Source organism: Ambystoma mexicanum, chromosome 4q (assembly GCF_040938575.1).
Source record: "Ambystoma mexicanum isolate Mex_15411 chromosome 4q, UKY_AmexF1_1, whole genome shotgun sequence".
Taxonomy (NCBI): Eukaryota; Metazoa; Chordata; class Amphibia; order Caudata; family Ambystomatidae; genus Ambystoma; species Ambystoma mexicanum.
In genome coordinates, this window is record NC_090928.1 from 180173662 (window position 1) to 180190997 (window position 17336).

Below are 17336 nucleotides of genomic sequence, written 5' to 3' on the forward strand. Positions count from 1 at the left end.
CTTTTAGCCAGGGGAGGATTTTTTCCAGAGCAGAGTGCGCCCACAGAGCACATGGTGTAGTATAGGGTAATAACATGCACCTAAACATTAACATATTGTTGTGAAGGCTCTGGCCATTTATGTAGATGATGCACTTGCAGGGTGAATTCTGTATGCGTCACAGAGACATACAAAATGGCTGTGCAGGTCGGCTGTGACTGCAGGAGGTGTTGAAATTGACTGTGCCTATCAATGGTGTTTGCTGTGGTTCCAGGGTTGTTCCCACACCCCAAGACTTTAGTGGCAGTTCAGAGAAGGAGGCTTCAAGTAATCTTCTCCACTTCTGGCCCATTCTGTAATTGGAGAAAAATAACTTCAGAAGAAGAGAAAGCCAGGGGTCGAGGGCAGGAGGACACTTGCAATCTCATCGTGTGCACTCATTGGCTGCCAGTCATCCTGGTGCTGGCAGATGTGGCAAAGCAATAGTGTCTCCCAGAAGTAGGCCATTGCATGGAACAGATCATCTGGGTCCTGGATACCTTCTCCATATGTATTACTGAAGTCAGAGGTGTACTTGTATACTTGTAGTGAAGAAAATAAGATGGAGGGCTGACGATTAACTCAGGGCAAGGTGACCATTTTTTTAGAGTCCCGGTGATCAAAAATTCAAAGTACAGTATGAAATGCCCAGAAAATATCATCACAAGTCCAAGTAGAGCCGTTATAGGCTGGACACCATTGCATATGGCAGGTATAGTATAATCGGCTATGGTGCAACTCTGTATGCCTAACTACTGGAGTGTGCACACGAGTACATCCTCACGCACCATGTTCAATCTCATATGGGTTGGTATTGCTGCCGTAATTCTTTAAACAATCTGATATGCCAAAGTATGCCTCACATCTCCAGGTGAAGCCATATATGCCCAGGTACAACCTTTCATGTCTAAAGACAGAATTTAACATGACCTGGTACAGCCTTATACACAGCAGTATGGTATCACATGCTCAGGTGTCAAATGAAGCATTGGTTGACCAAGTAATGAGATTGTGTGAGAGGTATAGCCTCATATGGCCAAATGCAATTTTATATTGTAGTATTAACACATGCAAAATGCACCCTCAGACAACATAAACGATTTATTTATAAAGCACACGTTCACTCAGAGGTCTTCTAGCGCTCATGAGTAGGTGTAATTTATTGGCCCTCTGAAGGATGAAGGACTACATGGACTGCCTTGATTACAACCTGTGATCATGAGTTCCAACACTGTTATCTGCAGTATATGCACTACTATATGCACTAGTCCACTGATCCCTGCTGTGGCTCATGTAGTTAGGTGCAGTCTCATATGGCCTAGTTGGGCCATAATTTGGCAAATGCCGCCTCTATGACCAAATAGAGGTGTATATGACAAGGCACAGACACGCACATATGCTGAGGTTCTGCCTTCGAGGACTAGTACAGTCTAATCTGACTAATATTGTCTGACATTCCTATGCGCTGCCTCAAATGTCCAGCTACTACTTTCGATTTTTAAAAGCTGGCTCACATACTCCACTACTCATCCCTTTTTTACCACGTAGCACTGATGCCCTTTTGCTTCTGCTGTAGACGAGGCAAGCTGAGGCCTGCTCAAGGGAGCAAGAGCACTCCACATGCAGGGAGGGGTGGCTGTTCATCTCTTCTGCCCAACATCACACCCAACCCTCCTCACTCTCTGAACTTCTTATCTAACAGGAGATGCATCAAGATAACTCAGGCATAGCTTCCTTTCCCTCCCATGACCCAGTCCCAGTCTCAAGTGCATTGCACGCCAGAGCTGGAGCCAGAAAAGCAGGGTAGTCAGAGGGAAGAGTCCTATTGATCAGCACTCAGAGGCTGTGGAAGTTGCTGGTTTCCCAGCACCTTAAGCGTGGGGAACACTTTGCTGAATACATCCTTCTTTGGATCTAGCCTGAAGAACTAGGCCCATCTCCCTCACTAGTATCAAAGGTTAAGAACGTGTAAGTAGTGTGGGACACTTTCCATTCTCTCTTACATCCTAGGTCATACCCATGACTGAAATGAGTACTCAGGACTCAGAGAAGTAAATTCCTCTCTCTGACTTTTCCCCAGAAGATCCAAGCAGACTATCCATTAGTGATGGCCCAAGCAGACTATGCAAACAGCATGAAACTGGGGTTCTCTTTCTGCCTAATGAAAATATTGCAATGTCTACAGGACACGGCTGCACATAGGCACCTTTAGCATACAGACCATATAACTTGTGCACATCACCTGGCCCTTTACTCATTTCTTTGGACACCAGTCTATCCAAGAGTTGAGATGTTATCCATATGCGTGGTACACCATGAATTCTATGCTGATAGCTCCCACGTTGGATAAGGCTACCAGATTGCCAGGTAATGAGAAGAAATGCAAGCAGATGTACAGAAATTGCAGGTACTCTGACTGTTAAGGAAGTCAATGTGCAGCAAATACTGAGAAGACTTGAGGATAAAAGACAGTTTGCAGATAATTAAGGATATCTACAGAGGGAAACTGAACCATTCAAATGCCATTGTTGCGGAAGCTCGATGCACTTGGAAAATTACAGACAGTACTGCGCAAAAGAAAAGGACTGTAGTAACTATGGAAAACATGGACACTTTGCGAAGATGTAGCACATGAAAGGTAGCAATATAGCTTCTGTCGGCAAAAGGGAAGATGGTGTGGATGGCATGCTCTCAGAAGAGGACGACCCTTCGGTACTGGCTGTGCATGCAAGAAAGAGAAGAGAAACCACAATGCAACATCTTGCAAGATGGTAAAGAAACCAGAGACACCAGAGAAATGATTGTTAAGCATCAGATATTGCACGTAAGCAGGTAAAAGGAAATGATGGAATAGAACAAGGAAGGACAAAGTAAAGAAAACAAAGGAGAATCCTACTATATTTGGAGGGTCAGCTTACATCTCTTAGACTATCCTAAGTGCAGTATTGAGTTTAACGAAGAAAAGCTCAAACTAAGGTGTACTTTGCAGAAGAGGGTCCAGAAATCAAGGATTGGGAGAACCAGGCTAAATTGGACATTAAGTTAGATCCTAATATGACAGACCAAGTGTTTGTTCTTTAATGTTATGGTGAACAACACATGAAGGAAAACCATTCCAACTTGTTCTCCAAATCGTTAGGGTGTTATAGGACTATGATCGAAGTTGAAGTAGGGGGCGATCCCTGTGAAACACAAAGTTCATTCAGTGCCTTCAACAGCCATAAAAGCATTGCATGGTCAGTTTAAAGAAATACTACAAGAAAGAACCATTGTGCCAGTTGCGTCATTGGAATGGCTTTGTCTAGTGATTTTCAAAAAGCAACACAGTCCAACACTTTGAGGATATGATTGATCGGCACAGTCTTAATTAGTCTTAATCAGGAAGGAGTCACAGACATGTACCCTTTGCAGTATTGAGCTCATTCTGATGTTAAAAGAAGCTTAAGTCTTCTCCAAGCTTGAGATGAGGGATGCTTATCATCAGATACATCTACACAAGCAATTGAGACAATTGACGGCATTTACCACCCCGTTTTGAGTCTTCTAATTCACCCATATGCTATTCAGTCTCTCCTCTGCAGCTTTTTGGTTCCAGAGGATGATGCAGTTGCTGTTAATGCAAAGTGGATAATGTATCTTAATTTGAAGATCACATTGTGGTATTTACTGCAGATGAAGAGACCCATATTAAGGTGCTGCAGGAAATAATGAACACACTGGAAGAGGCAGACATCAAGTTGAAACACGAAAAGTGTTTGTGTAACATACATGCCATTGGTCCTCATTACGAGGACAGTGGTAAGCCGCTGGTGCTGCCAATGGGTTACCGCCCTCCTCGCAACACTGAATCCGCTACCTGAAATCCCAATGCCACTGGGACATTACAAATCCCAGCAGCCCGGGATATCAGGCAGCGGGTTCGGGAAGTCTCCATTCCATCCATGGAAATGGGTTTACGGAAGCACTGGCACCGTTTTCAACGGTGCCAGTTCCTCCGTGACAACTCAGCTTTCCGGGGCCGTTGCGCTTGGCAGGTCAGACCTGCCATGTGCAATGGCCCCAGAAGGCAGAGGTGTAGTGTGGCGGTCTGGAAAGGGTGTCAGACCACCACACTTGTAATGAGGCCCATAGTGTATATGGGATGTGCGATCAGTGCTAAGGGGATAAAACTAAACTTATTAAAAGATATTGTTGATTGCAACATAGAGGAACTCGGGTTGTTCCTCTGACTTTTTTTCAAAGTTCACTCCACAGTTCTCAATTAGGACAACCAACATGAGACTTCTTCTGAAGAAAGCTGCTGAGTTTCAATGAATGTCCATGCAGGAAAAAGAAAAGAGTTTGAGTTGGCAAAGAAATGTATACTGGAAGTACCGTACCTCACATCGTTCATTGCAAAGTGTGACACCAACATAATTGATGACGCATGCATGGTTCGGGTGCTGTTCTGATGCAAATGCATGGTGAAGTCAAGCAGGTGGTATCAAAAGCCAATTATTCAAACATTGAAAAGCAAGTGTATAATTGATGATGCATGCATGGTTCGGGTGTTGTTCTGATGCAAATGCATGGTGAAGTCAAGCAGGTGGTATCAAAAGCCAATTATTCAAACATTGAAAAGCAAATGTTGGTGTGTGCCTGGGCATATGTGTGGGGAACCAAGTTCTGGTTGGTAAGGGGCCATAACCCCCTTGTTCAGAGGCCAGTTGGGACCAGAAACTCTACTAGTCTGTCCAGCATTTCAATGATTATACAGGAGTATACATGCACTATCATGAACACCCTAAGGCAAATGAACCTGCAGGCAGAATGTATTGCCTGAGTTCCCCTAAGCTTTCAAAGATGACAACACGGTCATTCATAGATAATTATAATGATAATGATGTGTTATTTATATAGAGCCTTAATCCAAAGTGCATAGATGGCATAAAGGGGCAAGGAGCACAGGGCTAAGGAAATGGATCAGGATGCTCCCTTGTCCCAATTAGAGCAATGGATAAAGCCAAGATGACCGGATGAAATGGCTGTTCTGGACGGTATTGTGACCATTTTGGAAGAGTGCACCAGAGCTATGCATAGAATTTGGCCTATGTTCGAAAAGGAGTGGAGTGGGAACCAAAAAGACCCTGGATTATTCCTTCAAAGCGCCCCATATTACACTGTGCAAAAGAAAGTAGACAATGTAAAAGATTCTCATAAAAGAGGCCCATGGTGCAGAGGCTGACTGGGAAATCTCCAGAACTCCTTGTTGGCCATTCCACCACTGAGTTTGACTGTGTCAAGATCGTATCTCTGCAAGTTATGAGGAACGTCATTGTGGAAAGAACACTTGCAGGCCACCAGGAAACCACAATGAAAAAGAGTACAGTGAGAGAGCGGTATTGGGTCCCCAAATTAGACGCAGATGTACAAAAAGCTGTGATGAACTGCCATTAATAGGCCAACAATGGAGAGATTACAATGGGAGAAACTCCCTTGGTAAGCACAGAGATACTATCAGCTGATTTTGATAAAGTAGGGCTGGACCACATAGGCTCAATGGAGGTCATGCAACCTTAACACAAATATGTCATGGTGGTAGTCGTCTACCTAACCAAGTGGACTGATGTTTTCTTTTTGCCTGACATTACAACAAAAACAGATTGTGATCACAGTACCAAAGGTGCTCTTTATGAGATAAGAGATGGCGAAAGACATAGTGATGGACAATGGGTTCCAACTTACCTTAGCAGAGATGGAACAGTTTCTAAAGTTCCACAACAGCAAGCAGATTATAGCAGCTGTGTACCACCCTTACGCCAACAGATTAGTAGAGAGAGCCAACGCGTTCATAAAGAGGTCTATCCACTTAGCCCTGGCCAGAGGTATGGAAATGTATAACAACTCAAAGCAAGCAGTTTCAGCACACAGACTAAAGCCAGATGGCATCTCAGTGTTCCACATGATGTGGTGTAAGGAAGGCTGACTTCATGGTAGTCCCTTCATGGTTGCCAAAAGTAAAACAAAACACTGACATAAACATGTAGTATAGAAAGTCAAGAAGGATTAGGACAAAAAAACTTGATATGATCAAAAAAGAGCTGTGAAGAGAATAAACATTTGTGAAAGAAACTCCGTGAAGATAAGGATCCTTCATAAAGATAGGGCTACTGGATCCCAATATAGCATTCATGGAGGAGTACCAGCCAAGGGAGTTCCTCATTTATGTATGCAAGATGGATGAAAGTGGAACCTGGAATGGGTACTATTATTTTGCACAACTAGTAAGGAACTGATTGCCACAGAAGACAGAAGAAGACATCCGTAACAGTATTGGTATTGCAGTACAGATTTGAAGTGCGATAGATCAGTCTGAGGAGATGATGGGTGGTAATGAACTCTTGGCAGAGGCGGAAGAAGCCCAATGGTCTCCAATGGCTGCCTCTTCACATGCACAGAGCTATGATGAAAACCTGACTAAGGTACAAGAGCCAGAGACTGCGAACATGTTGATTGGTCGCCCCAAGAGTAGCGGGTTCTGCAGTCTCACAAGCTCCTAGGAGAAACCCTCTCATTATAATGACTTTATTATGGACTAAGATGTTCCTGTTTTATTGACTGAAAAGGAGGTAGGTGAGGCTCAGAGCTTGAGGCTCAAACGAGTAACCGGATCATTTCCGGACCTGGACGTGGTAACGGGAGGAACTCATGCATGAGGTAACAGACATTATTAGCATGCATAGCTACAGGGGGCAGCTCCACAGAACGTCTCTTGCATGACGAGAGAAATGAATCATGTACACTTGAAATAAGTAGTTTATTGAGTTGAATAAAGTTTACCTGCGTAAGGTATCACTGTAATAACATGCATACAGACTGAACAGCTACATCTGCCCTTCTTTCCTTTCTAGTTAAAGGGCCACTTGAGCTTTAGAATCTCCTCTAAGACATTTATCCTATTTACAGTATAATGCAGGCCTTTCAAGGACTGCAGGACTAACCTTTGTTTGATTAAATGTACCTGTCTCTATCCTCTCTTCACTGCGATTCCTATGGCAAAAGATGCCTAATCGGGAGTCAGAGGGGTAGCAATTGTGGTGTATATAGAACACAACTGGGGCCTCTTGCGTCAAATCTATGCCAGGGGGCACATGCCTTGCTTACATTCCTGATCTTGCTAAACATGTGTACTGTGTATTACTAGCTCCTTCTCTTCAGGGGAGAATGCCAACCATGCAACTGACAAAAGAGTAAAACATCTTTATTCAAAGAAAGCATTTAAAGGATTGGCTAGTGGGATTATGAACAATATGTAGATAGAAGGTCAGCCCTAGGGCAAGGCTAGTTGTTTGGACAAGGAATGTCACAAAATGGGAAATTAAAAGGATTAAAGGGAAATGGTCAACCATTAACAATTTCTCCCCACAAGTAAGTGGAAAACAGGCACTTAAAGGGATGGAAGAGGAAAGGGACTAATCTTGACAGTCCTTCTCCCGAGGTAGCAATATAGAAATGCCACCTATGTAAATATATGCATATCAAAACACCCACTTTGCTAAGCTGTGGCAAAAAGTATTTAGCGCTAAAGAAATCAACTGATCACCAACATCATCAGAGTACCAACATTTACAGATCATTGTATCATTCCATAGGCCTGTTTGCACACCTAATAAATATATTCTGTTCTGTTATAAGTTGCACAGGAAAGGTACAACAATAGCCAGGTCTCCTAAATCCCTAGTAACACACATTGGGCCTCATTGCAAGTTTGGTGGTACTTCGGAAGTAAATCTGCTCAAATAGTGCCACACCGATTTACCATTACCGGCACTTGGTCCCACCGATACCTGGTGTACTATCTTCAATATATTTCCACTGTATTTTGCTAGTCCTGATTTATACTCATCAGGACTTCCTTGAATACTGTATATTCCATACTGTTCAAATTGAAGACGCCTGGTGTACTCTCCTGTCCGGGCTTTTTCTTAAATCAACATGCTTTCAACTTGCATCTGCCTGTTGTACACTACTGCCAGGGTTTTTCTCACATACATATTCTTGCATCTTTAATCTGCCTGGTATACTCTCCTTCCAGGGCTTTCCTCATGTCGGCTCTGCGCACCCTTACAATCTTCTCAGATATTTTCGTGCATTTTTAATCTGCCTGGTATACCCTTCTTCCAGGACTTCTCTCTTAAATGTAATGCATACACTCACAAACGTAACAGCCTCTTACTCTTATTCTGATTTGCCTCTTTAAGAAATGGTCATTTGTTGAATCTCTGTCATACATTCGATTCACATTTGTTAAGTTTTGGCAAGACTTCCAATACAACCCGGTGTCCCCTCTTCCCTCGAGTAGACTCGCCGGTTGGTTCCTGCTGGTGTATGTGGTTTCTCACATGGCAAGCCGGCAGCGGTCTCTTGGGGTTTCGTTCCCTCTCAGCTTCTCTATCTCCCGAGGCTTCCGCGAACTCGCTTCAAGTCCCTCTGGAGTTCGGTGGCATGAAGGCTGCATTAGAGTACCTGTGAATACCCAGAAGCTTTCCACTTGCTTCTGGCATTCTCACAGCATGCTCCCTCTTGCAGTCCACCACTCCCTTCTTCATTGTCAGTGTGCCGGTTGGCTTCACGGACACTGTTTCAGCGCCACAGTTTCTCGGTCAACCCTGAGAGAAGCAGCGTTCTCTAGCCAGCTTCTTCGAGCCCCTGTCAGCTGGTCTGCCGGTTTAAATCTCCCAGCATCAGATTTGATCCTGTAACAAATAGAGTGCTGCGTGGGCTCCTGGCTTCCAGTAATCTTCATTACTCCTCTCATCTTTTTAGTCACAGTACTTTTACTTTTAGTGCTAATAGTAGTTGGTTTCAGATGTCTTGTTTAGCACAGTCTGAAAAGATGCTTTCAGTGATCTTAAAAGTCAAGTCAGTTCTTGAGGTCTTGTATGTAGAGTTTGAAAAGATGTTTTCAGGTATCTTGAAAGGAAAGTCAGATTTGAAGCACTTGTACACAGATCCTGTAAAAATGTTTTTAGTACCGTTCCTAGGTGGGTGAGGGGAGGTAAAACAATATGCCATTATGGCATGGGGAATGGCGGGGGAATCCTTAAAAAAAAAAGGCGATACCATGTCTCATCCGATGATGTCATGACACCCTTTCGAGGGCTGCCTCCCCGCCTCTGATCCTTCCCCATATAGCCATCTCCAGGGTCAGGATCCGGTAGCAGCCCCTGGCAACATGGGTAGAGGCCACCACCGGGAAAGCACGGATGACACCATCCGATTCATCACACCTCCCTCATGGCATGAAATGATCTGCACAATGCAATGCCTTCAGTAGCCCATCTCCCTCTGTTTATTTTTTGTAAAAATGCCTCAAAAAGATGAAATCTGCTATGAAACTTTACATATTTTCTGAAAATATAGTTGAAGTCACTAACAATAAGCTAAGATCACAAGCTTGCTGCTTCCTGCCCAAGGCATGCAAATTGGAAACATAAGACATGTGTTGGTCTAGCTGAGGGTTGTTTGTTTTGCCTTGCAGTTTCAATGATTCCCCATCAAGTGCCGTCCACTTCGGAATGCTACGAGGGCAAAGGTGCCACTTACCGTGGCATGGTTTCTACAACCATCTCAGGAAAAATATGCCAGGATTGGGCTTCAGATACCCCTCATGGCCATTCCAAGAAACCTAGCACCCTCCCTGATGCGTGAGTATTGTTTCTGTAGATTCCCCATTATAAGATGGATTTGCACTATAGTATGCCTTTGGCCACTTGCGATTGATACGCTGTACTATAAACTTAAGTTTGGTGGGCCTGGTCTGAGAAGCCTCACTGCAATGTTTCCCATACACTTGTATCGTGGTAAGTGGACAGGTAACGCAGGCTGTCGCACTAGCAATCATAATTGTAATTAAAGTGTCATTTTTATTGCATATCTGTAGAATTAAAGATTTGCAATCCTTGTTTGACAGAGTCTTAGTTTGTTGTGTATTTCCAACTGGACCAAAACATTGTTATGTATTTGTGTTCAGAAACATGCGCAATAACGGGTCTAATGCATAAGAAGTGTGTTTCTCGCCACAGATAGAGCTTCTTCAGGACTTGTCATCGCATGTTCTATTTTTCCTCAATGTGCTTTGCTCCTGGCAAAGGTGCAGTGGCACATACACAGTGTGAGTATTGTTTAAATCTTGGAATGGCAATTTAATAATCATACAAAAAATGCACATCACACAGAATTGACAATACTCAAACACAATGACTAAAACTCACCTATTGTGTGACCTTATACTTGGACACACAACCTCCCTAATGGATGGATTAAGGATAGCAAAAACAAAAGTGTTTCAGGTTTCTAAAATGATTATGACGTTAGTGCGCACGTTCCCCAGTAATATGGAACTCTCCGAAAGGGCCAGGAAATGTTTACTCTCAAGAATTCTGTCTGAGATAAAACATCTAGTTTTAGGGAAGTTGCTCTATTCCCAAAGGTGAGTGGGGGAACTTCTATAAAAGACAACACTTGGGAAAAATACGCAACAATACGCAGCATGGTTTTTAGGCAAAAATAGGATGGTATTCATTGTTAACCGTGTCACTAACAATAGAAGGTGGACTGCAAATCTTGCTCTTTCAGCACCATTTTGAAAATCACAAACACACACGCATACACACACTATCTGGCATGACAATTGAACGGGAACCAAAACCTCAATTTACGACGGAAAAATGTAATTAGAATTATGAAACTTGTACACATGTATCTGTCGGCACATTGAAATGTAGTGGCATAACATACTGCCTCTTGACTCAACAGACTATTTTGTTCAGGGAGTTCATTCAGTTTTACTGATATGTGTTTATAAGGTGTTATTTGTGTAAGCAGGGTAATTCCAGACAACATGGACATTAATAATACATGTCACACGTGACTGCTGCTTGGTTTGTCAGTCACATAAGAAACGTACACTGCGATGCAAATTGATGTTGTTTAACCCTTTTCATTTATTTGCCGTTTTTGAGGCTGATGCCATTGACGACGCGCAAAACTAGCGGTAGTTTGCTAAGTTGTGTTGAGCCTGAAACTGACGTTCTGATAAGCGGTCCCTCTCTGCTCATGTTGCTTTAAATGGAGGCAGCTGAGCTACCAGACTTTGGTGAACATGTCTGAGAGTTTGCTTTCTCACTGTTTCGGAATCATAGCTCGATGTGTTGGATATTTGGAGGGTTTATAAAACTGTATTGGCAAGTAATTCTCTTGAACACGCGGAATGGATAGGAATGCAAAAGGTATTACCCAAATTGACCTTTTGTCCTAATTGACCTTATTGTAGTGGTCCTAATTGACCTGCACAATTGACTTTTATATTATTTTAGTTATTTTATATATGTTTGGGTTCGTTTTCGATTATAAATAATATAAGGAGATTGGGTGGGGGTTTGCAGTGGTTTTTGGATTGCGTGGGGGTGTTTTGGGGCTTTCCTCCTGCATATATGTCCTAATTGAGCTTTTAAATCAGGTCATTTCTCCCGAGGTCAATTGTGAAAAGGTCAATTAGTATACATCCAAGGAAAATGTGGGAAAAGATGCAGGCACTTGACTTATTCAGCGTCCGTACAATAAAAAAGGTGTACTGGGCTCTGAGCATACAGCCTGCACTCCGCTTGTGAGGTTGTAAGTCTGCATTTCCACCAACCTCATTGGCCAACATGCCAAATTAAAACCCCACTCACATACACTTGACTGACCTTCAGTCTGTCCCTCTCAAATTCACAAAGCAGTAGCATGATTCTTCCATTAATAATTTACATGTATGTCTGGCAAGGGGATTCTGCCGAGAGGCGGACTGCCCTAAAGTGGCAGCATTCCCCTCCCCTCACCTATTACCTCCCAACCCTGTAGGACAATACAGCACTTGCAAGCACAGCTGCCTTTTTTAGAGGAACATCTTGGTAATTCTCAGCAAGGTTTCTTATGAAGAGTTAAGGGGAATGTACCAGCACTTCTCAACAGGGCTGCTATAATTTCATAGATATTAAGCAGGTGTTTTTGAGTGTTTTTTAAAAAAAGTGCTGTCATGTTTATTAGTCACAATACAATCATGTTAACTCTGTAAGCCAAATGGCACGCGCGCACTTTTAGAAAAAAGACAATTGTATTTAGTGTTATATTCGGGTCAAGTAGTTCACTGTTGGCCTGCATTATATCTATAGCGAATTCAAGTTTAAAGCGCAATCCATATGTGCAAAACAGTTTTAATAATGAAAACACATGCACTTGCACTTGCCACCTGTGGGCCGTACTTTTACTTACTATTTATCTTTTATTTATTTATTTATTTGGTTGGTTCTTATCCCATGTACTGCACTGTCCTCTCCCCCTTCTCCCTCGCACTTCTCCTCCTTCCCCTTCCCATGCACTTTGCGCAATCTGAATGACACCTGGCCTAGTAGGATCGCTGTCTGTCCTCCCTTGTTCGTCGCGCCTTGAAACACTTGTGTATAGGCGCGTTATAAATGCCATATCATATCTTATCATATCATTATCACTTCAAGTAAGGGGAAGACTTGTTCAGGAAATTCAAGCACTGCCACTCTGATGATGTGTCCACAGTACCTTCGTTGGCCCTCTCGCGCACCATGGTTACTCGAAATTGTGATGGCTTCTGGTTCAGGGTGAGATAGTGGAGCAATGTGCACTCCTAGCAGAGATGAATGGCGAGGGAAATACAAACATCAGAGCATAGCAAATAGGTCACAACAGTGGAATTCATTTACTACAGTCATGCAGAGGGTAATGTCATACTGGGTTCCGGTTTAGGGCAGTGCTGATGCTTTGTCTGCAGAGCAGAGTCTGCCAAAATGTTGTGACTTGCCTTTCCTTGCAGCCTGCCCTGTATGCATGGAATGCTAGGAGTGACTGACCTGAAACGTTGTGTGAGAGAATGTTATCTTCTGAATGGTTCTGAGAGTGTCAGTTGGAAGATGGGGTGACAGAGAGGGTCCTGGTGAATGTTATCCCATCGTTACTTACCTAATGTTCCCTATATGTGTATCTGGACCCTGTACCTGACACTGGAACTGAAGTACAGATGTTTCCTGTTTCCACATCAGTCTCAGTGTCATCTGTGGCCAGGACCCCGTTAAACCACACAACATGTCTGAGACAATAGGTTTGTGTGGGCCCTCTAAATGAAGGGCAATGATGGTTGCTATAAGAGGCCACACCTGTGGAACTCAAGAGGTATAGGCAATGCAGCCTTCTGGGATGGAGCAGGTAAACACCACACAGTGAGCAATTCCAGGTCATTGCTGAGTGCTGTGAGTCCTTCCTCAAGGTTCCAGGTGCAGGAACTCTGCAATGGGCAGTAAACGTCCCTCCCGCTCTAGGCAACTCGCTCAGTTGGTACTATGACAACTGCCTTCCAACTCCAGGTGCAAGTCACAGCTGGATACTTGTGGCGGCTGCTTTCCTTGTCCAAGGGTACTGTCCTGAGACAACTATTATTGGACTCCGGGTGTAAGGGTATGCTGGGCACCAATACAGCGGTTCTCCGGCTCTGGGTGAGGGCAGTGCTGAAAATTGGCACAATCCAACTGTTCAGACTCCATGTGTATTGGATGTGCTATGTACTGCCCAGTCCACTGTCTTGAGGTGCATGGCAATGCTGCAATGAGACACACCTTCTGTCCTAAAACTCTAGGTGCATGTCAAAAATGCTTGCTGAGAGAGCCAAGTTCTGGGTGCCAGCAAGTGGGTTTGAGTGGGCTGCACTTGTATTTTTGGATGTTGCCTACCTCTGAATATGTCTATGCCTTCCTCAGTTTGTCTATATACGTACACCTGCCTTAATATATATGTATATACATGTATGTGTGTGTGTGTGTGTGTGTGTGTGTGTGAGCTTGCCTCTATCTGTGTGTATATGTGTCTGAGTGTGTGTGGGTCCCTTGCCCACCTCAATGTGTGGAAGTAGTTGTCTCTGTACCTTTCTGCAGGTAAGCCTTCTTATGTATGTTTGCCTATTTGTATGTCTTTGTGCTTCTACGCCCGCTGTTTGACAAAGAAGTCACTGATAAGTGCACTACCGAAAAATAAGTCAATGCCATAAACGCATTCAATCATTCTAGTGCGAACTGTTTTAAAGTGGAACCAGCTCAAGTCACATCAGAGCTAGTCTGTGCAGGCAAACAAAGTGCAGTTGCGAAGCCATTCTGTATGCATATGAAAAACCATGTAACCGAGGATTATTAGCATTTATTATGAGAGTCACTGGAGACTGTCACAGATGTGACAGAATGGAGATCTGTGAGCTGGACAGGAGATCACTAGGAGTAATTATTGCCAACACTACAAGGAAGCGGCTGTGATGTTCCCAAGTACCTAACTATCCAGTTCAACACCCCTCTAAAGCCCATATCAAACTGTCATTGACCTTTTAGGTCACGTGTGATTTGAATGTCGCAGTTGTCATTTTGAGAACCTACATTACCTTGTAAACTTGTTGCATATCATATTTTGTTTTGACCAATTTCTGCGGTACAGTATGCTTTTACGGTGCAGAATGTGCCGTATTGTTTTCATAAAACTCCCATAGGTGGTGTCCTTCAAAACACCTGTAAAATGTTCTTCAAATCCTCTTTGATGGAAATATTATAGTCGAGAACTTGCATACTTTGTAAAACGATCTGTCCTTGACTCCAGGCCTTGCCTTGGGTTCAGAGTCCACGTTAAGCCAGCAAGGGAAGTCAGCAGCAGCAGAGGCCTGGTTTCTGCTTTTACTGCTGGGAGAGATGCAGAAGCACACACCTCTATTTTTAAACCGCCCGCGTAACTGAATCAGCAGCAGCGGTGCTGTGGTAAAATGGCGCACGCTTCATCAGCTTCTGCTGTGCTCTGTCCTGCGCGCCCAGCTTTCACACATCGTTACTCCTCCTACTAGTATCTTTAAGGGCGAGGGGCTTCCTCTTCAAAAACTAGACAAGCATTGGCAATGCCAACAGTTTGGGCTTTTGTGTAGGCAAGGGAAAGGCAGTTGACAGGCACAACCGTACTGGTATTAACTACCCATTGTTGGTAGCAGGTGCCAAGTGGTGCGAGTGCCTGGGCATCTAATAGTAGTCCCTGGCAAAAGCTTAAAACATATGCACAAGCCAAAAATGTTGGCTTTGGCAATGCGTATTTTAAACAGGATGTCAGTGGTTTTGCCAATGCGTTTTTTTTAACAGGACTTCAGTGAAAGACACGCAGATTGCACCAGTAGCGTGTTTACAACTCAAATTAAGTCATTAATTCTCAGAAACCTGCTTAACAAAAACTGCCAGGTACTTCGAAAGCAATGTCTGATGGTAAGGCTTAAAGAAAGCTTAATCAGTTCCTATGAGGAGGTGTTTTGGGTGACCAAAGGCAGGGATGGATGGGAATGAGGACATGGATTAGCATGGCCATAGGCAGGGAATGGGCAGGCACATAACCAAACAACACCTACAAATAGTGTGTCCCTCCTCGTATGTCATTGCTCCCTATCTGTACGCCAATGCAATAGTCTTACAGGTTTCACAAGTGGCTCTAATAGCCCAAACTAAAAAGGGAAGAGCTCCAGCATGTGCTGCCCAAGCTGTATATACTCAGAACGATTAGTACCCAGTGAGGGTAAATTAGTTTGTGAAAAGCAAGCTCATTGGCCCTCGCCCGGGCCTTACCTGCACGACAAGGCTCTGATGCTCTGCCGTCCCAGAGTTCTTTCACTCGAGTGCACAACATGGAAGGGGATAAGGGACTACGTGTAGCCCCCTTTGCCCCTTCCATTGTGGAATTTTGTTTGTTTACTTTTTTTTCATTCATTTTAATGGCCCCCATGGAAAGGGAGAAGAGACTACCTGTAGTCCCTTCCTGTAGTCCCTTCTCCCTGATCCCTGGGGGCCATTTTTTTGTGCTTTTTTTCTGCCGTTGAGAAATGGTTGCAGTACCGTTTCTCAACTCGAGAAAAATTGCTCTTAGTACTCCGGTACAATGAGCCGGGGTACTAATGGCAATATAACCCTTGGACGGGGGGCATTACCAGTAAGGTAAGGCTTCCACGGATTCATTAAAGCCCTTGCTTCGCTCAGGCTTCTAACTATGGCCCTGAGGCCATTACCCTACTTGTAATACCCCTCCTCAGGTTATATTGCCTAAATATGACATGTTTAATGTACAACTGAAGTATAATATTAAGTGGGCTTTCCATTAGTACAGTCAGGCTGCGATCTAGAAAATAGACTGCAGTTTCCCCCCAAAATATATTATTATTATTATTATTATTATTATTATTATTATTATTATTATTATTATTATTATTATTATTAATAATAATAATAATAATAATCCTCTTGGGGAAACAGGTCACAGAGAAGTGTAATGTTTATATTTTATTAAGAACTAGATCATCCATGTAAAGCTTAGTAGAGTTTCTGTTGAATTTGACTAAGGTATCTAATCCCTTCATTTTTCAAATGGGAGGGAGGCATGAGTTTGTGGGGGGTGACATGGGTTTCGAGAAGGGTGGGAGTTGAACATGGGTTTCAGAGAGGGGCCCAAGACTCTGTACCCTGGGCCCCAGAAACTGTTAGGATGGGCCTGCTAGGGAGGTGAGCAGGGCCATCTTAACAACATTCCCCCTACGGGTGGCGATAAGCAGGACCTCACAGGGAGAGACTCCCCTCTTGGGAACAAGAACCCCCGTTCTGTCAATGAGCTTCCTAATCCCCTTTATGAGGAGCCACTAATACCATCAGAGCTTCATAAGAACTGTCCCCAAAAGCCACTGTTTGTTATTGTAACATCACACAAAATACCCTACAGAAAGACAAACATACCGGGAAGAAGAAGAGTGTGCAAGAAATGAAGATTACTCTGTAGTTGGAAGCCAACCATACTGAGTCAAAGAAAATCGAGCAAGTTACAAGGAATGCTCAAGGAGCAGAGACTAAAGGACTACAGGTCTATGCTGGGACGGACACAGCACGTCCCAATAAAAAGGAAAGAAGGACCAACTTACAATGTTGATTTATGCCTGGGAGTTTCAAACCTGAAGAGAGCAAGAAACCAAGAGAATTCAGGAGGTTCTCACTCGAGAGGACGCGAGCAACTGAGAAGGGATGGATACACATAGAGGACAGGAAGCCAATCTATGTATGCTGTGAGAAACCAGAAGGTGTCTCACCCACTAGTCCCAGAGGATCTGTCATCCAGTCACTTTTGTATCCAGTTCCTGGGGGTGGACCAGTGCGAGAGGTTCACCTGGGTGAGTGGTCTTCGGGGAGTGGGAGTGGGACATCGGATGGTGAGATGTGGTA

The 17336-nt window shown here is 43.7% G+C and overlaps 1 protein-coding gene across 1 annotated transcript in view; it reads left to right on the forward strand.

Moving 5' to 3' along the window:
* PLG (plasminogen) overlaps nucleotides 1-17336 on the forward strand; it is a 372393-nt gene that overhangs the window by 193859 nt on the left and 161198 nt on the right. Inside the window, exon 10 of the mRNA XM_069607701.1 lies at nucleotides 9539-9704. Within this exon, the coding sequence (XP_069463802.1) occupies nucleotides 9539-9704 (166 nt within the window). The remainder of the gene's footprint in view (nucleotides 1-9538; nucleotides 9705-17336) is intronic.